Source organism: Punica granatum, chromosome 5 (genome assembly GCF_007655135.1).
Source record: "Punica granatum isolate Tunisia-2019 chromosome 5, ASM765513v2, whole genome shotgun sequence".
Classification (NCBI taxonomy): Eukaryota; Viridiplantae; Streptophyta; class Magnoliopsida; order Myrtales; family Lythraceae; genus Punica; species Punica granatum.
Genome location: NC_045131.1, coordinates 5194250 through 5213106, shown reverse-complemented (window position 1 = coordinate 5213106; position 18857 = coordinate 5194250). Strand labels below are relative to the sequence as shown.

General features: G+C 41.5%; 4 protein-coding genes across 4 annotated transcripts; 1 reads left to right on the top strand and 3 right to left on the bottom strand.

The window, feature by feature from the left end:
* Positions 1-537: 537 nt before the first annotated feature.
* On the bottom strand, positions 538-3738 carry LOC116206929 (BTB/POZ domain-containing protein DOT3). The gene is made up of 6 exons (XM_031539769.1): positions 3487-3738; positions 3264-3333; positions 2164-3074; positions 1732-1993; positions 1523-1651; positions 538-1200 (listed from the first exon to the last, which is right to left on the bottom strand). The coding sequence occupies exons 1-6, from the start codon at positions 3630-3632 to the stop codon at positions 793-795; spliced, it is 1926 nt and encodes a 641-aa protein (XP_031395629.1). The 5' UTR covers positions 3633-3738; the 3' UTR covers positions 538-792.
* A 3984-nt stretch (positions 3739-7722) lies between these two features.
* On the bottom strand, positions 7723-9509 carry LOC116209636 (50S ribosomal protein L29, chloroplastic). Its single transcript, XM_031543337.1, has 2 exons — positions 9093-9509; positions 7723-8086 (listed from the first exon to the last, which is right to left on the bottom strand). The coding sequence occupies exons 1-2, from the start codon at positions 9408-9410 to the stop codon at positions 7913-7915; spliced, it is 492 nt and encodes a 163-aa protein (XP_031399197.1). The 5' UTR covers positions 9411-9509; the 3' UTR covers positions 7723-7912.
* A 1298-nt stretch (positions 9510-10807) lies between these two features.
* On the top strand, positions 10808-14781 carry LOC116207650 (ubiquitin carboxyl-terminal hydrolase 4). Its single transcript, XM_031540693.1, has 6 exons — positions 10808-11257; positions 11654-11770; positions 12277-12375; positions 12792-12980; positions 13374-13555; positions 13994-14781. The coding sequence occupies exons 1-6, from the start codon at positions 11141-11143 to the stop codon at positions 14403-14405; spliced, it is 1116 nt and encodes a 371-aa protein (XP_031396553.1). The 5' UTR covers positions 10808-11140; the 3' UTR covers positions 14406-14781.
* A 268-nt stretch (positions 14782-15049) lies between these two features.
* On the bottom strand, positions 15050-18857 carry LOC116207649 (probable mitochondrial adenine nucleotide transporter BTL3). Its single transcript, XM_031540692.1, has 4 exons — positions 18070-18857; positions 16883-17186; positions 15774-16241; positions 15050-15442 (listed from the first exon to the last, which is right to left on the bottom strand). Exons 1-4 carry the CDS (start codon positions 18504-18506, stop codon positions 15368-15370), a joined length of 1284 nt encoding a protein of 427 aa, XP_031396552.1. The 5' UTR covers positions 18507-18857; the 3' UTR covers positions 15050-15367.

Genomic DNA, 18857 nt, shown 5'->3' with positions numbered 1-18857 from the left:
ATGATTTTTTTCATCTATTTTGATGGGATTCGTGGCGACGGGAGGCGCATTTTCTATTCAAAATAGTTGAGGGGAAAAATGTTCTGAAAGAATAGTTCAGGGGTACGTAAATGGGCACGGATTTCATAGTTGACGGGGCAAAAGGGTTTTCTTTTTTTTTTCCTCACCCTCTCTGAACTCTGAAGTAAATGGCAAATGTTCCCCCGAAGAGAAAAAAAAAAAAATGAATGCCAAATGTGCCGTCTTAGAAATATTATCTGGAAAATACGAAATAAATATTGCCTGCCTCTGATAATGTGCCTCCTTCTTACCAAACAATATTGTGCCTCCCAATATCACGGGACGTGTTGGTATTTCCTTCGGGGATGCCCCAATTTTTTGTCTCTTCCGGATTTGAATATTTAATCTGATCTGATTTATATTATAAAAAGTAATATAAGGACTAAAAATTACATTAAATTTTCAAGTGGAGCATACCGCGGTTAGTGTGTATACATATTTGTCTTTAATTATCAGGCTATTGTTAAGACTATTCTCTTTCAACAAGCTTCAAATAATTATATTGCATCCAATCCACAATACAATATATGAAACATGTATCATTGAAATCTTGTCCACACGAGTTTAATTATTAAACTCTTTTATCGTGCACCCGTGACGCGGGCTGAGCCCATAAGTGAACATTTTTAACTACATTCTGTGACAACCTTAGTCGCGTGACCTTCCGCTCCATCTGCATGCCGAATCTGCTCATATTTCTCACGGGAACGGGAACAGGACATATTACCTTAGCTAGGAGATGGACACCCTTCTCCGAAAGCTCGACCTGCGCCTGACCTGCCCACGAGGGCTCTGCCGCTGATGCCCATAATCCCCTTGATCTCCATTATTGACGTCTCCTTCCCTTTTGGAATGGAATGAGTTCTTGACCTTCCTCCAGCTAGATGCCCACCCCGACATTCTCCGGCTCCGCTGCTGCTTGCTGCCACTCAGCTTCTCATATTCCTGCTGGAGCTCCGCGTAGTCGCTCTGAAGCTCAGCCATCTTCGCCTTCACGTTCTCGAGCTCCGCCCTCAGCGATTTGATCTCTGCATCCGTGGCTGACTGGTTGTTGTTAGGAGAGTTGTTCCCACTCTGTTGTGTGGTTGGCTCCTTCGCTCTCATGGCCGTCCTCATCTTTATTTGCTCCGAAAACAGCACCTGCATTCGTATTTTTCAATCGTAACTACCTTCCATTCTTGGAAAGAAACAAAATGGGACATAGTATTACAATCTTTCGATGTCTCCCTTGTTTATAGAACGGTGAAAATACGCACTGCGATTCACTTCACAAGACATATTAGTTATGAAGCACAAATCATAAAATCGATCGCTTTCCTGGTCTAGTCTTTCAATTTATAGATACGGAACTAGCTAGGATTTCGAACGATAGAGGCGAACTCCAGAAATGGAAATTGGTTGAGAAGAGGAATAGTTTATATAAGCTTATATATATAGATGAGTGATCAAAACACTGCAAAACCTGGATGACAGTTCTTAAGGGTAACCGGTCATTTTGTGCCGCGTGCATGCAGGCGTCAAGCGAGAGTTTCTCACAGTTCATAATTTTGCAAAGCCGTCTTCGATCATGCTCTGGTAATAAAGGATGAGTCTGCATAAATCCATTCGGTTAGTGTTTAGTGCTACATCAAATCTTTTGAGATCGAATGCAAGAGTGGAATTTAACCGAACCTTAATGTATGTATCGATGGCTCTGTACAGTCCATCATGGCATGTTCGGGCACCTTCCGGCAAAGATTCTGCCAGAACCTGGAACTTGGTTGTCGAGAGGTTAGGATCTCTGGCGATTGCAGCAAGGTAATTATCTAGCAGCTTGCTCACATTATGTTTTCCGGACTTCTGTTGTGCATACTGTTGCTGTTCGTGCATTAAGAAATACTCAATGATCCTCTGAACCGTGTCGACATCATGCATAGTGCATCGTTCTGGTGAACTGTACTGCCAATAACAAGCAAAAACTATGGAGCATTATCGAAATGTTAATCCAACTTGGGTTATTTCCCCCTAAAATTATTGACATTTTCGAGAACTTATTGAGATTTATGCCTCATAAAGTCTGCAAATTATTGAGAAGAAGTTGAATATTGGGACATGGATACTGACTTCATCAGTTTTGCTTGATCCACTTGATTTCGGTAGCTTGGGATCAGAAGATCATTCACGTTAGCCTCTTCCAACACCAATGCGATCCTCTTTTCGAGCTCTGAAACCAAAGCGGGCGTCACAGAATAGAGAATAGCCATTCTTAGCATCTTCAACAAGAACTTACATGGAATTGCCTCCAGCTGAGGAGGCAATATGCTTATTAAGCTTTCGATAATCGCCTTTTGCTCCTTCCCGTTATTAATGAATCCTGATCTTTCACTGCTTTGAAAGAATACTCTGAACGTTATTTCATTCTTGCCGTAACCATGACCTCGTAGACCTTCCAATTCCACATCAATTCCAGGCAGGCATCTCTCTGCATAGTGGATTATGCATTTCCCTATAATTTCTGGTTTGCTTCCTTGGGCCCTAATTGCAGTTATAATCCTCATGAAGTGATCTATTCGAAGGGATGCCAACTCGTCAAGCTTCAAGTAATCTTCATCACCAGTTGAACCGTCTTCCTGGGGTTGGCGGCCTGTAGAAGCTTTCCAAGCAATCGCGTCACAGCATCGTCTGACAATTTGGAGATTTTCTGTCCATGGGGATAGAGTTTCGCATGACTTGAGGACTGTGATTGTGTCCCTCCACGAAGAGAGGACCACAAACGTGATGAATGTCTCAGTTTTCACGACGAGATTCCCATCCTCTATTTCTTCCGTCATTTCCAGGTATTCTGATGCGCATCTAAGGGATGCGACATTTTCAGGAGTTAAATCCACTGGCAAACCATAGCAGAACCTCAGAATGATCTGAAACGTTTCCGATCCTCCGGGAAAGTTTTCAAGCTTGAAATCATACTCATAATTTGAGATTGAGGGCTGAAATTCCAAGCGGCGTATGTATCCACACTTTGATACCAATGGATACTGTACATAGTAAAAGGAAATTGAACGTCGAGTGAATAGTCTGCTTTAAATCTCTAAAGAGCAGTAGCTCTTTTCTCATACAGTTGATGAGTTTTCTCCAGGGAGAATAATAAAATCTTGCACTAAAGGGTGACTTTGTCACATGGTATGATCATTAAACATGAACAATCTACAGTGTAGCCGACTTACCTTATGAATGCGGAAGTTCACGTCTTCAACCTGAATAGATATATCTGGCTGAATTTGAGAATTAGCAAACCTGCAAAATAGATTTGGAGATGACAGAAAGACAACAAGACCAACTTCGAGGATTTGCAATTGCAGGTACTCATTACAAGCATGTTTTTAAGCAGGGTTTCAGCGTTAACTCAAAGATATAGCTTGCTAGTGCAAGTGTTGTCATACGAAGTACCATGAAAGTTCATTGTCCTGCAAGCTATCAGCAATCGTGATGAGCTTGGGCGGAACGACGATGCTCTGCTCTTGAGCCTGATCGCTGCTGTCGGAGAGGTCACTTACCTGCGGGCTCAGAGGAACCGTCGGAAACGCTTTCTTCATGTTACAGATGATCAACCCGGGTCCTCTCACAGACGGAGTGTTTGACACAGTTGTATATATGATGCAGAAGAGTGAGGATGAGATCTAATTAAATGTGCGAGAAGTCAGTATGTGGTGAGAAATTATATCGGCATGGGGGTAGGTACGTCACAATGTTCAAGTACACGTACATTGATCATATTAATCCTCGAGATATGCACATTATTCCTGACGATCGAGAGAGTTGTAATCTTGGAGAATTTTATGATGTGGAGATGAAATGTCCATATCATAACCACGTAAAGGAGGAACGGGCCATTGAATGAGTCTGTGGTGCTTGGGAAGGTAGACAAGGCTTCTGATGATCAAATTTATTGCTCCATCGAATAATTGAGTCCGCAAATGTGTGGTCTCCTTCAAATAGGCAAAAGGAACGTACAACGGTCTGACTGCTGGATCGATGCGATCTTGTTCGACAATGAGAGCCAGGACGTCACTACTGAAGTAATGTAAATGTAATATCATCGTGACTTCCTCGATTCACCTTCTCCATTAATGCTCGCAAGTTGTCACCCTCCTTGCACATAAATATGCAAACGGTCAATACAACCTAGTAGGTGGTTTATACGAATCCATACTCTTGGGAAGATTGGTCACTTACAGTATGCTCCCAACATACCTGGAATTAAAATGAGAACTCGGTAATAAGGTCGATAAGTGCGAGCTCTCCACAGTCAGGGCTCATGAAATGTTTGGGGATTGTGCGGCGTGCCCTGATAATGCCGCATAATCTTTAAAATACTTATCGAAAATATCTTTGAACATGTTAAAGAGGGACTGACCTAAGAATATTTATGGAAGTAGTTAATGGAGAAAATTCATGACTATGAGAGTTTTATTTTCTAGTGGGACCCGACTTGAAAAAATTAGTTTACAGGCAGGTGCACTGAAAAAAGTGGATCAATTAGACGCATTGAAGACATGCACTAATTATATCAGAAATTCTCATACGCAAGAGAGATATATCAATAATCTCAATAATATTTGACCCATATTTCTTGCAATTTAATCAGACTTATTTGGTCTTAATCCTAATTTATAGCATCATCAAAAATCTCAATTAAGTTCTCAGGACAGTCCTTAATAATTGCGAGGTATTGTATGACAGATATATAAATTACCATAACAATCTATATCTATAGAAAATATTAAAAGCTGACACGAAACTTCTAAACGTACCACATAGGATGGAGAAAGCCATATATTGAGTGACTGTTCATATTTTAGTCATTTGATTAATAACTTAATATGATATTAATAATGAGTTCATTAAATACATTAAAGTATATATTATGAAATAGGTCCTAACGTCTAAGCAATTTATTTGAAATGACCTTTCAAATTTTTCTATCTACATAAACATTAGTTGTATAGAATTTCCAAATAAAATTTTAATAACAATATATAAGAAGTATGTCATCATTATCTTCTTTTGCGTAGACATTTCTCTCTATTTTACTCTAAAAAAAGAAGAAATAAACAGCAAGGAAGGGAAAAAAAAAGGAAAAAATTAAATATTAACAAACGATTTTGGATTACAACGACAAATTCTTACACTAACATGCGTGTCGTGCAGGCCTATCGACTAATTTTTAGAAATCTCAGGGGGCAATTACTCCCATATGGCGACTCTCGGATATGCTGAGTAGATTCAAAACCGGACTGCTTTCGGATGTGGCTAGAGCCCAAGTCGATGAACTTGAATACCTCAGAGAGTAAGATGCTCAAAGTCCTCCTTTTCTTTCCTTATATTCAATTGGCAAGTTCATTTCCCTATTAGGAGCTTTGGACATATCAAATTATTCTGACTTCAACTGTTTGCTCTTAAGCTTCTCCTTTGGAAAGAAAACCGGGAAGTCGCAGGCTAGCTCTTGCCTAGGATTAAGCTTCGGCTGTCTTTCTCTGATTATTCTTGGATTTGGACTACCTCTGTAGTTGAGGAGGGGGCTCAGCCGACAGCTCTTCTTTGGCGTAAACAGTTCGTACTGCGCTATTAAGGTGCATTTACTCATTATAGATTATATTGAAGATCAAAAAATGAAGACGAGAGCTTCAAAACTATTAGGCTGATATCATGAGGAAACCTCCCTTGGAAACTTGAGAAGGTTCCATTTCAGGGAACTGCAGATTGCAACTAATAACTTCAGCAGCAGGAGGATAATAGGAAAGGGTGGATTTGAATAAGTTCATAGAGGAGTTCTTACGGACGGGTCAGTGGTATCTGTGAAGAGGCTTTTGGATGGTAATGCCAGAGGAGAAGAGGTCCAATTCCAAACCGAGATCGAGATGATCAGCCTAGCCGTTCACCAGAACCTCCTTCAAGTTGTATGGATTCTGAATGTCGCCTTAGGAACAGCAAGGGAACTTCTCTACCTCCACAAGCTATGTGACCCGAAAATAATCTACAGGAATTTCAAGGCTGCAAATGTATTGCTGGATGATTACTATCCTTCCAAGAGGGGAGGAAAAGATTTTGCTTTGGGGCCTCGATCCTCAAACCAAATTTGGCAGAGTATTCAGTAAGGTTGTCGAAACTTCCTAGCTGCTCGTAGTTGCTGTATCCGCCTTTCGTCTTGATCAAATTTTCTTTGCAGCATCGTTATCTCCGGGAATAAAATCAAATGTCCACACTTCAGTTCCAGCTAGCTATCATTCAGGAACATAATTCGACTTTAAAAAGGAATATAAATATATGTTCTGGCACAATGTAAAAGTAAAAGTAGTTGTGTACCGTTTCTTCGGGCTTGCTTCTTATGGAAACCGGAGAGATCTAGCCCGACTTCCTTACGCTTCTTCTTTGCCACCTGATCCTTAAAAGCGGCCTCAGAGATGGAGCCTACGTCAGTTGCTGCATCAAACTAATCTGTAGTTTTCTTCCTCCCTTTGTGGTGCACGTAACCACAGTCCATCCGCCTTCTGCAGCACAGGCGGAACAAATAATATGATACCTACAGGATTGTCGACAATGAAATTGATGTTTCCTATGACATTTTTAATAACACATTTCACGTTAACAAGATGATAACGCTTCACACGTACCTCTTCTTCCTCCTCTGTCTCTTCTTTCGTTCAAAAGGTATGAAACGCATCTAACAGACCAAACATATATGATTGATTTACGGAACGGATTAAAATTGTCTAACGGACCAAACATATATGACTGATTCGACTTTTTTGAAACTTTTAGGATCAAAATTGACTGAAAGCTAATATCTTTTTCTCATCAAAATCTCAATGAAGATTCCATAGTTTTTTTCTCTGCCTCCATGGAGAATTTTATTTGGTCCATATTTCTTGCAAAATCAGACTTATTTTGTTTAATCCTAACAATAGTATTATCAATAATTTCAATTAAGTTCTCATGCGAGCTTTTAATAATTGTGAGGTAATTATCAAAGAGAGTGTAGCACCCACAAAGCCCAGAATGCCTTCTTCCACCACGACAGAATGGAGGGGGTTAACGTCGTCCATGCCATGAAGCTCTACGAGGCCATGAAGGGATTCATGGGTCCTGCTGTCCCGGCCCCTTAGTCGTCCTCTTCATATGAGGCCAAGGCCAAGAAGAAGGGGGGCTCTGTGAAATTTCTGGTAGCCCCCAATTGCAAGACGGCCTCTACTGGGCCTTCCTTCGAGGAGAGGACGACTCTACAACAGTCCAATGGTTACGACTGGGGACTATAAGTTCTAGCTATCGCCAGGGCGATTTGTCAGTGATACATGCATGAGAGAAGCAGCAAGAACAATGACTGGTCCTCGGCCATTGAGAGGGATGTGGATGGGTCTCTTGAATGTACAACGAGGAACGAGGTGCTGAGGCTCACCGAGAAGCGCCTTGCCGATAAACATTAGGATCTGGGCTGGTGAGCGACTACAGGGGCAGTGAAGAACTAAGGCCACAACAACTTTCAAGCAAAAAAAAAGATTAGATTCTTGCTTTTATGCATACGGTACACAGGTGATGATACTGTAATTGATTTTTTATAGTTATGTCGTGATTCGGCCTTTTATAATTTCTGATAACAAACAGAGATAATCCTCTGCAAACAACATATAGACCCACCCATTGAATTCTGATAAAATTACTTCGAGGGCAAAAGGGAGCTCGATATATAATCAATTCACCACCACATAATATACATGAAGACTCTTGGAAGCCAGGCATCGTGCGACAGTGAAACCAATACAGCTTTAACGACAAAAAAGAGGCATACATTAACTGGAGAATAATTGCTAAAACTGGCTCACGTGGATTTCTCAGCTTCTTCAGCAGCCTCTTCCTCCCGCAGCTTTATCAGCGAAGGAGGCGGTCTGGCGACAATGCTCCTCTTCCATTTCCTGTCAAGCTTTCTCGATAGCCTCTTGTTGATTCCTTCCTCGATTTCCCTCTCCCGTTTCACAGTCAGCATGCGAGCAATCTGTGTGATATGAAAAGATCAGCTCCATTTAGGAGAAAGCTGAGATCAACTTGAACATATAATTGCTATAGGAAGCTCGAGACTGTTATACTGCTAGGATTCGGAGACTGGTAACATATTTGACATCACTATGGAGGTTATTATACTTCTAGGATCAGTAACCAGTAATATGTTTGCTGTCGCTCTGATTATCAGAAAAGCAGGAGAAAAAGGCCCCATATTTGGTGCCATAAATAAAGGGAACTGGATCATTTCTACCATTCTCGTGTCTCCATCGGGAAAACTTTGCACAAGGCTAGTTTTCCACAAGCATTCCGATAACTTCAGGAGAATTGCCTCTTTACAATCTTTTAAAACTACAATGGCACCCCTGACTCTGGCACATGAGATGACGAGCTTTAGTTCCACTAAAATCCCTGCCCTATGGATGGCTTAATGTTATTTTCTAATTCGCCGTCCTTAATCAACAAAGACACCTGATCCAAACAATTTCCATTAGACTCACAAACTGTCTCAGGTGGCCCATGAAGTCTAGTCCTAGTAAGCTAACTACTCAACAAACTATCACGATACTTCGACTTCGAGTCATAGATCAAGCAGTCAGTCTAGTTAAAAGTTACACCAATTCTCCATGTACCCAGTCTGTATGTTATGTCCATGGATCTTGCTGAAGACAAATGTCAACATATTTAATAGGAATACTCGAAAAAGTCGAAGACTTGAAGTAACAACCGCAATGCCGAATGACCCTTCATAGCCTAAAATTGGTAGGATAAACTTCCAAACCGAAACTCAATTGGATTAGCTTTACTGCACAACTCCGAAGAAAACCGAATTTAACAGTATCAAATTATCATCGCTTCATAACAATCCAGGTAAAGCTAAACGTAAAAAGTGCTTAGTAAATGTTTAATCTTGCAATTCAATACTAAGCGGCTGCTCACAAAGTACGAGGAAACATACTACCCAGAAGACATGCTAACGAGGAGGAACTGAAGGATGATACCCTTTTGCGCATGCGGCGGAATTCGCTGGACTTGAACTCGTTCCGGGCGGACTTCTGCAGGCGGAGCATGAGGAGCTCACCTTTCAGCTGCACCACCTCCTCATTGATATCCTCCGTCGTCTTCGCCCTTATCTCCTTCAGCTCCTCCTCCCTCTTCGCCATCATGACGGCGGCGCCTGCCCTGCGGAAAGACGCAGCCGGGGCGGTGGTGGCGGGGCAAACTTGCTGGATTCGGACGCCGTTGAAGGAGGACTTGGGGAATGCTCGGCGGGGAGGGAAGGTTAGGGTTCCCGGGGAGGCGATTGAGAAGCTCAGCATCTTTCCGTCTCCGATGGAATGGGTTGGGATTGGGAATTTGGGAGCTTGAGAGAGAGAGCGGGTGAGAGCGAGCTCTGAATGTAGATAAGGGTCTCCGTTACCGCCCGGGAAGCTCTCTCTTGTTGCTCTTCCTTATTTGAGTTAATTTCAATTCGCTCCCTATATTTTTTATACCATCAACAATTGATCCCTATAATTGGAGTTCTCTCATAATAGCTCCCCATAGTCCGTGGAAAGTGTGCACATGCAGTATGCTTCATGGAATAATTGGGGATTCGAGTGCTGGATTAGGGACGAACACAGCTCCTTTGATGAGTCTATCCTTGGGAGGGCAAAGGGCATTAAACCATCCATATGAACTGCATTTGAAATCGATCCTTGGGTAGGCAAAGGGAATTAAATCATATATATGAGCGGCACTTGAAATTGAGAAAAACTTCCGTAATGGTTGTGGCTAATGACAATCAACAAAGTGCCTATAAATGGGTTGTATAATTTTCAAAAATGATAATCAACAAAAAGAATATTAAACGCTATCATAAGGCTGCAAATAAGAGAAGGGTGACTAGAACTTCAACCTCCCTCATTATTTTTATTTTTTTTAATACGACCGATACTTTTAATATTCACACGATATTAGTACGGTCGAAGCCCAAGATGCACATTATTGTCAGACCTTTGTAATTTATCTTAATATTCATTATATCCACTTGTAGAACCCAAGATGAGTCTATGTGCTAAGTGAGCTTCCCCGTAAATAGGGAGCATCAGTAGGCGAAGTCGGAGTGTCGACATAGCTAGAGATGGACGTTCCAATAGGAAGAAGGTAGAAAAGGGACCAAGAACAAGGGATCTCGGAGTAGGCATTCACGAAGGATTCTTCGTATTTGCGACTACTAAAGCCAACTATATCAAGAGACGTTGCATAGAAAAATATTAGAAAGATACTATATCCTCTAAATTCGGCACTGTCAAATACACTGAGTGGCATAAAAAAATAGGGGCACATTCCTATAAAGAGACAATCGGCATGTGCCACATCGGAGGAAAATGAATTTTCCAAAATATTATCGTATCATCGTGAAACTAAAATATCATATAGTATATAATATAAACTATCTAAAAGCATGTTGAAATGTTATTTTTACCAGAGTTTTCAGCAAAATTGAAAATACAAATTTAGGACCAAAAGTAACAGTAAGTGAAAGTTTGAGGCGCGAAACTATCGTTATCTATTTATTACGCGCTAAATTCTAACGGGGAGAAAGTCCATTTCAGCGCCGGTACCGTACCGGTGCACGACGAAGAGACGGTGGGGAGAGTGCCTCAAGTAAAAAACGGAGTGGCATTAGGGCTTTTTGCCTCATTTTTATTTTACAGCCTGATCTGAAAATTGTTATTCATTTTTATCAAATCTCCGCAGAGGCCTCCATTTTCTTTCGTTCTTCTCCGTCTCGTCTGCTTCGTCGAAAAGGTAAACCCTCATTTCACCGATTCCTCCCCTGCCCTTCTCAGAGACCCAAAACCTCCGGAAGGCCATAACTGAATTCATCAATCTCGGTCAATTGATCAATCAATCGGGAACCCATTTGCGCGATTTTGCTTGCTCACTTCGAGGGTGGCCGCGTCAATGGAGAGCCAACAGCTTAGCTGAAGATCTGACCCCTCCCCTTGCGCACAGCTCACCTCCCCCCTCTCCGTCCGTAAGATTCCTGGGAAGCTCGCCGGCCATGGGTGCTGCGGGGTCCAAACTCGAGAAGGCTCTGGGCGACCAGTTCCCCGAGGGCGAGCGGTACTTCGGCCTCGAGAATTTCGGCAACACGTGCTACTGCAATAGCGTCTTGCAGGTTCGGAGCTTTCCGTGTCCGCTGAATCTGGTTCCGGCAATCTTTTCATTGCGAGGTTTAATGGTTTCTTATCTCGCGTATAGAACGAAGTGGTGGTCGTGAAGTGCAATTCATTTATTGAAAATCATATGGCACGGCATTGGAATGAAGCTGTCTCCACTGAAATTGCCATAGATACTTTGTTTCCATTTGAAGTTGATTGCCTTGACTGCGTTTTATAGAATTATAATGTGTGACAATGTGCCATCTCGTAAGGGTGGCTGACCTTGAGTTAATTTCTTCGGCCACTGAAAATGGTTTGGGGAGATTATCTTTGGAATATGGTCATCAATGGGTGCTGTGATCGCTCCAGTTTCATGGGGAATTACTCATTTTTCTTTTGATTTTTCGGTGCAGGCACTTTATTTCTGCGTTCCATTTCGTGAGCAACTGCTAGATTACTATGCGAACAACAAAAGTAGTGGGGATGCGGAAGATAATCTTTTGACGTGCCTCGCGGACCTGTTCACTCAGGTGCTAACTCTGCAACTGTAGACTCACTCTGCTTTTGGTCTTACCTATGCTGGAAGGATTAGATGAAGCAGCTCTTATTGTGGCTTGTTGGTTTTAAATTCCTAAGCGTCTATTTATTAATTCCATTCTGTTTTTGCAATAATACTGGAAACTAGAACCACAAGATCAGTTCAGTCATGTGCAACTTTAATATATATAAAGGAATTCCTTCTCAACCATAAAAATATGTGTATCTCGCTTAACTGGTTTTGTTTTATGTTATTGCCAAGAAGAATGGATGTTTAAATTGTTGCGGGACTGTTGTTTGCAACATGGATTTTTTTATTATTATTTAATCATAAATCTTGGCTGTTGATAATATTGGGCTTTGATTTTAGCTGTTCTCCTTCACTTTTTTTTTTTTTAATAATATGGAAAAGCTTGGGACATGGCTACAATTTGCTTTATTTTCATTAAGCTGGCGCTTTACTGAGCGAGTCAATGTTTGATTTATACTCTTTGTGCAGATAAGTTCTCAAAAGAAGAAAACGGGTGTAATTGCGCCAAAGAGATTTGTCCAGAGATTGAAGAAACAGAATGAGCTTTTTCGAAGCTATATGCACCAGGTATTCTCTTGCATTTTAGGGGAGGTGTTTAGAATGATGGGATGGAAATTTTGGTGTTTTATGAAACTGTGTGATTTTATGATGGATTTAATCTTTAAAATTTAATGATGTATATCAAGTGTGAAAGAATGATATATTGCAATATTGTGGGACAAGCAGGGCAGTTTATGCTGTTGGGGGACTAAAAAACAGAGAACCTGGGGAGCTTTTTTTTTTTCCTCCCCTTCCCTCCTCCTCTTTCTAAAGAGATGTTTTCAGAATCATGTTTACGAACCTATCTGTTAGTGTTCTTATATCGCATACTCTTTTCTTGAGATTCTATTCTCCTTCTGACTAGATATATCGACTGTAGCGTATATGAATCTATTATTATATTCTAGATTGGATGAGCAATCACGTTACTGTTGTTTCTACAGGATGCCCATGAATTTCTAAATTTTCTCCTCAATGAACTTGTTGATATACTGGAGAAGGAGGCTCAAACTGCAAAAAATGATGCAGAAACATCATCGCCTCCTGAAAAGATTGCCAATGGACCAAAAAATGCTCTAGCTAATGGAGTTCATAAGGAGCCATTAGTCACTTGGGTTCACAAAAATTTTCAGGTATGCTTCTTGTCCAACACAATCTCATATATATATAAATATATATGTACCTGATTTCATGTTTACGATGATTTGAGCATGAGGAAATTAATTTCTAAAAAGAAGCACAGCTTTTGCCCATCTAGTGGCAAGCATCAGCATTTGATCTCCTTATAAGCGGGTGAGAGGCCTTTGTCATTAGCATGAGGTCACTGGTTTGTAACATCCTGCTATTTTCAAGTCTCTTGCATGGAAATTTCCTGTTCCTCCAATTCCCATTTTAACCTGCAAAGCCCCTGGTTGAGGGAGAAGAATTGTGTTTACACGTAAGATTTTTAAGTAGATATAGGGATATGCCAGTAAACTTTTGTGACGTTCGAGAATCTGACAGTACAGTTGTTTGCCATTGTTCAGGGAATACTGACAAACGAGACAAGATGCCTGCGCTGTGAGACAGTGACAGCAAGAGATGAAACTTTCTTCGACCTGAGCCTGGATATTGAACAGAATAGTTCGATAACAAGTTGTTTGAAGAACTTTAGCTCAACAGAAACTTTAAACGCCGAGGACAAATTCTTTTGTGATAAGTGCTGCAGGTTGGTAATTTTAAAATCTTTCAGGAACATAGCCTTTTCAATTCTTTCATATCTAGGTTTTAATCTTCATTACTGCTTCAGAAAGAACTTACGAATTGCTTTTGGTTGAGACAATCATTACTTATCCCTTTCTTGGAAGGGCAGTGGGCTTAGTGACTGTTGGCCAGTTTTTTTTTTTTTTGGATATTTATTACTGGAAGTTTTTCCGTGATTATAGTGTTAGTGCTGTTTGGAGAAGGTGATCTTATTATGCAGCGACTAATCTGGTTTCTGTTATTTATTAGTAGTTTTGCTCAACTTTTGCCATTTTCGGAGTAGGTTGTTCTACATCTAAGCAGCATTCGCTATGAATACTTAAAGCTTATTTGTGTCATCAAGCGGGATCATTGAATAGGTGATTCTCAGGATCATTAACATTTGATGATTCTTCGTTTGCAGCTTGCAAGAAGCGCAGAAGAGGATGAAGATCAAGAAGGCCCCTCAGATCCTCGTAATCCACCTCAAGCGGTTTAAGTACATCGAGCAGCTAGGGCGCAACAAGAAGCTCTCCTACCGAGTCGTGTTCCCGCTCGAGCTCAAGCTCATCAACTCTGTAGAAGACGCAGATGCGGAATATTCTCTGTTTGCTGTGGTGGTACATGTGGGGAGTGGACCCAACCATGGGCACTACGTAAGCCTCGTGAAGAGCCATAACCACTGGCTCTTTTTTGATGATGAGAATGTGGAGATGATTGACGAGTCTGCTGTTCAGACCTTCTTCGGTTCCGCCCAGGAATACTCTAGTAATACCGACCATGGGTACATCCTCTTCTACGAGAGACTCGGGATGAATGGTAGCAGCAAGAGCTGAGGAGGCATTGTCCCGCCCACAAGCTTTAGATATTTTGATCGTTCAGGGGACCCTATTTTTCTGTTGTGTTATCATCCTTTTTTCTCCGGGGTTTCACTTTAGCTTCCCTTTTTTCGGGAGATCAAGTGAGATGACATGATATGGGGTTGTGAAACATTGTATTCTTAGGAGGAGGGGGAGATGGTCCATGTACAGGCACACCTAGTACTCTGCCCTTTTGGTTTTATTTTTTTTTTCCTTTTAACAAATAATAAGAGGGAGGAACGATATTGTATATGGTTTTGTGTGACTGTGGAGGAGAGAATTCGAATTTTCCACAGGGATGATTTGTAATTTTTTGTCGGCCGATGCGAAGCTCTTGAAGAGTTCAAGAAAAGCTTTGTTAATCCCGGAATTGTTTCAGCCTTAGCACTTCATGAGCTTAAGTTGTTGCCTGGGGCACTTAGGCAACCTCTGAATTTGTTTTCTGGATTGCTTAAGACCGATCTCGGAAAATGACTGGCATCCTTCTTGACTAGATCCTTCTCTGATACAAAACGAAACAACTCCACATTTCGTACTGAAATGATATTAGTCGTGAAAAACAGAACTTTCTCGTGCATAATTTTGTGTCATTGCATTGTCATTTTTTCAACAGTCACAAAGGAGAGGAAAACCATGCAATCGATGTTTCTCTGTATCTGTTGCTCCATTCACTATAACCGCTTCCATTTTGCAATGTCCAGCTATTTTGGGATGCAAGATAAAAGAAAATATGAGTCTCATGTCCTAGGAAAAGGGACACTCAGACATTCCTGTCATTCTCTCGACCATCTCAATTTGAGTAAATGAGAGGCTAATAAATATAATAGCTTTATGATCAAGAAAAAAAAAATAAAAGAAAGAACACAGAAAAAAAGGAGACTAAAATCACTTTGTCGTCGACGAATTGAGCACCAGCAGAGGCTCAGCGGATCAGGCTTCTACCTCGATTCCACTTTGAGAACTATCTTCATGCACTCGTACATAAAGTAACTTATTGCTGCTGAAGGTAAAACCTGCAAAAGGTTTCCTATTTGTAAAATGCCAATATATTCTACTTGAAATCGAACTTAATCATGTAAAGTGTTTTTTACTTATTAATCATTTCCTTCCTGTTTGTTGACCAAGACTTCTTATGGAATCGACCTCATGCACATGAACCACCCACAAGCCCAAAAATACAATATTTTGATGCCTAACCACAAATCCCATCTGGGTGCACCACATTAAACAGGTTCACTAGGGTCAACCCTGAGATGTGCTACCACAACTCGGGCACCCCTCCAACCACTTGACCAGCAGCAAGTGATTCAGTTAGCTCAGTGAAAGAATAAATCTACTCTGTACCTGCAGCAAGCTGGGGATCAATCCTGCATAGAGGGCTGGGACACCCCCTTGTTCGACAATCTTCATACATGTTGCTACAGCGCCCAACCTTGCTGTCCGTGCCTGCAACTGAAGCTGTCTCCTGACAACTTCGAATGGATACGTGGTGGCTTCAGCACAAGCACCTGCGATCGCCCCATAGAGCAGTGTCCTCATGGGGCCCAGCTCGAGCTGTTCCATGGCATTCAGCTGCTGCCCTTCCTGCTTCATGTGCTGAAGCCTCTTCCTTCCCTCAGGTGTGTGCAGGTAGGCCGACTTTAGTATGTCATAGACGCCATAGAAAACAGCTCCTGAAGGGGCCATTGCAACAATTGAAGGCACAAGGCCCTTGTAGAGAGAGAAGAAGCCCTCTGTCCTAACAATGTGGTGGAAAGTGCCGATCACACCACCAAGGGCTTCACCACCAGGTGCCACCATCGTTGTTCTTATCTAAAAATTGCCAAAATCAAGTTGGACAAATTAACGAAAAAAAAATAGAAATATAGTTTGGGTAATATGGACAATCTCGCACAGGTCAGACTGCAATGAAGGCTGAATAATGGAAGAAATTTGTGATAGAGGTTATTAAGGAAATCCGTGAATGAGAGACTTCCATTGCTGAGCCTAGCCTGTGCCATGAGCACCCCACAAGGTAGTGGAAAACCCAAGCTCAACTCTCTAACCACTAGACCAGTGCTTGCAGGTTAGTTTATTACAAACTTCCTCAATCACCAACTAAAGAAACTCCCAATTTCTCATCTTGAAAGTGTGAATGTGGTATTAATATGTCCAAAGCATCACTTTCTCCCATCATGATATGCACCACCACCAACTCCCCTATCATATATCTGGCTTTCAAATCTATTTCATGTCAACCTTCTATGGTGCTCTGACACAAAATAGCTTCCACATCATATGCCCACTGCAATCCTACATCAAGTAAAAGGATGAAGTACCCAATCCTCCTCATTCTTAATTCAGGTCGCTTCTCTTTTAATCTGTAACTTTTCTTCTTCACCTCCCATGACCTTTATTCTGATGTTTTTCTATCCTATTTCCACAAAAGAAATCAAACATAAGACTAAACGTACCGTGTCCATTGGCAAGCATAGAATGGTAGCGGTAATTCCTGCTGCGGCACCAGCAATGAACCTCTCGAAATTCGTCGTTTCCTCATTACCAGACCATTTCAGCAATTGATTTCTGTACGTATCATTAGAATAGAAATTTATGGCCTTAAATGGGGCTGTCCTTAGGATATTCACAAAATTGCCTTTCCAGAATCCCTTCAATCCCTGAGTGACTGCAATTTTCTTGATGAGCTCAGAGAGGTTCTTCTGTTCTCCTCGTACTATATATTCCAGCTTTAATCTCTCAAGAGGGGCAACGAAGGTTCTGATGCAGAGAAAACAGAGTTTTTTTTTTCTTTAGCCATGTATTATGTAGGGACAAAAAATCACATTCTAGACCTAAAAGTAGATAATATTCTATTTCACTCGTTCACCAACCAATATTTCCAATCCACAAACCCAGAAGAGATACAAAACAAGCCACTTCTATCCTACAGAATTTACTAGCATGCCCTAACAAGGCAAGAAAAGCACCTGTTATGTGAAGATGATTGAGTTAGTTCATTAATCCCAATCAATCAAAGAGTGAAAACTCTCTCACATTCTATAACGTATTAACCAGAAAATCATGTCAGGATCTTCAGGAGATTGATGATCTTTTAAGGAATTCTGATATTACGAATTGAATATTAGAATTCAACAAAACACAGCTTCGCAAGCTCCAAGAAGATTGTACTCGAGATAAAAACTTGAACGAACATGGTGGAGAAGAAGTTTCACCTATTTCCTAGGCAAGTCCCATGTTCAGGTTTCCACACCACAGGGTGGAGCCACATCTTTAAACTAACCTAATGGTAACAAAACAAGCAATGATGATGCATAACTGTTTGACAGATCACAAGAAGTCGATGATTTCAGATTTCTAAATTTGACTTCCTCTTTCTTTCTTAAAGCATCAAAGTCTATATATAGGATTAAGAAGTCTGCTTATGTATTCCATAGCATTACATAAGAGAACAATGGAGATTGAAATACCCTCCTAAACGAAACAACTATCTTCCTAGCGGCATGTCCTGGTAGTAATCTCACCAACAAATACATGAAACAACGCTGAACAAACTATAACTAATATAGGCATAATAAAGGAGCCAAGAAAATCAAAGAGAGGACCACATAAAATCAAGACAAAGTGAGAATTAGCACAAAACCTTGAGACCATTGCAGCAACAGCTCCAGCCCATAGATGCTTGGTGGTATTCAAAGCACCCGACTTCCTCCCCTTCTTCTTCGACTTATCCTGTTCCTCCTCCACCGCCACTTCAAGTTTGTCACCTTCCCCATTGTTTCCCAAAACTTTCGTCGATTCCGGAAAACAGCCTTCCTCACTCCCCTTTATGGACAGGCTCACGGACAAGAACCCACCATTCCTAAACCCCTCCCTCGCCCGTAATGCCCCCAAGCTCAAATTTTCAGAACAACCCACCACCAATTTCGGACCCGACCGGCTCTTCCCAGAGACCACAGCCACAAAGGAAGAAGAACATGGGAGGGAATCATCAAGAAACAGCCCACCGGGGACGAAGCACGGATCGGGGAGCTCAGATTTAATCAGGCCGTCGAGACGGAGCAAGCCTTCTCCGCGCATTGCAGCTGGCGAGAAGCTCTCGGCGGGTTCTTGGGAGTGTGGAGCTTTGAGACCATCCCAGTCGGGGGAATAGGGAATATATAAAAGGGGGAAGCTTTAAGGACAAGAGGGGAATAGAATATATAAGAGAATAGAAATGAGTTGTTGGGTCACCGTAATCGTTGTTCGATCTGAGAGTGACAGCAAGAATAATGCCTATCTCTGCTTCGAGAATTAGATTTCATCGCCGCATCTTCATCGGTTTCACCGAGCTTTTTCTTGTTCTGTTGCTCCCCAAATTTCCTTTCATTCCATTCAACGATTTGGTCGGGCCTATCTGCAAACGTTAGGAAACGACAGTTCCCTGCTGGA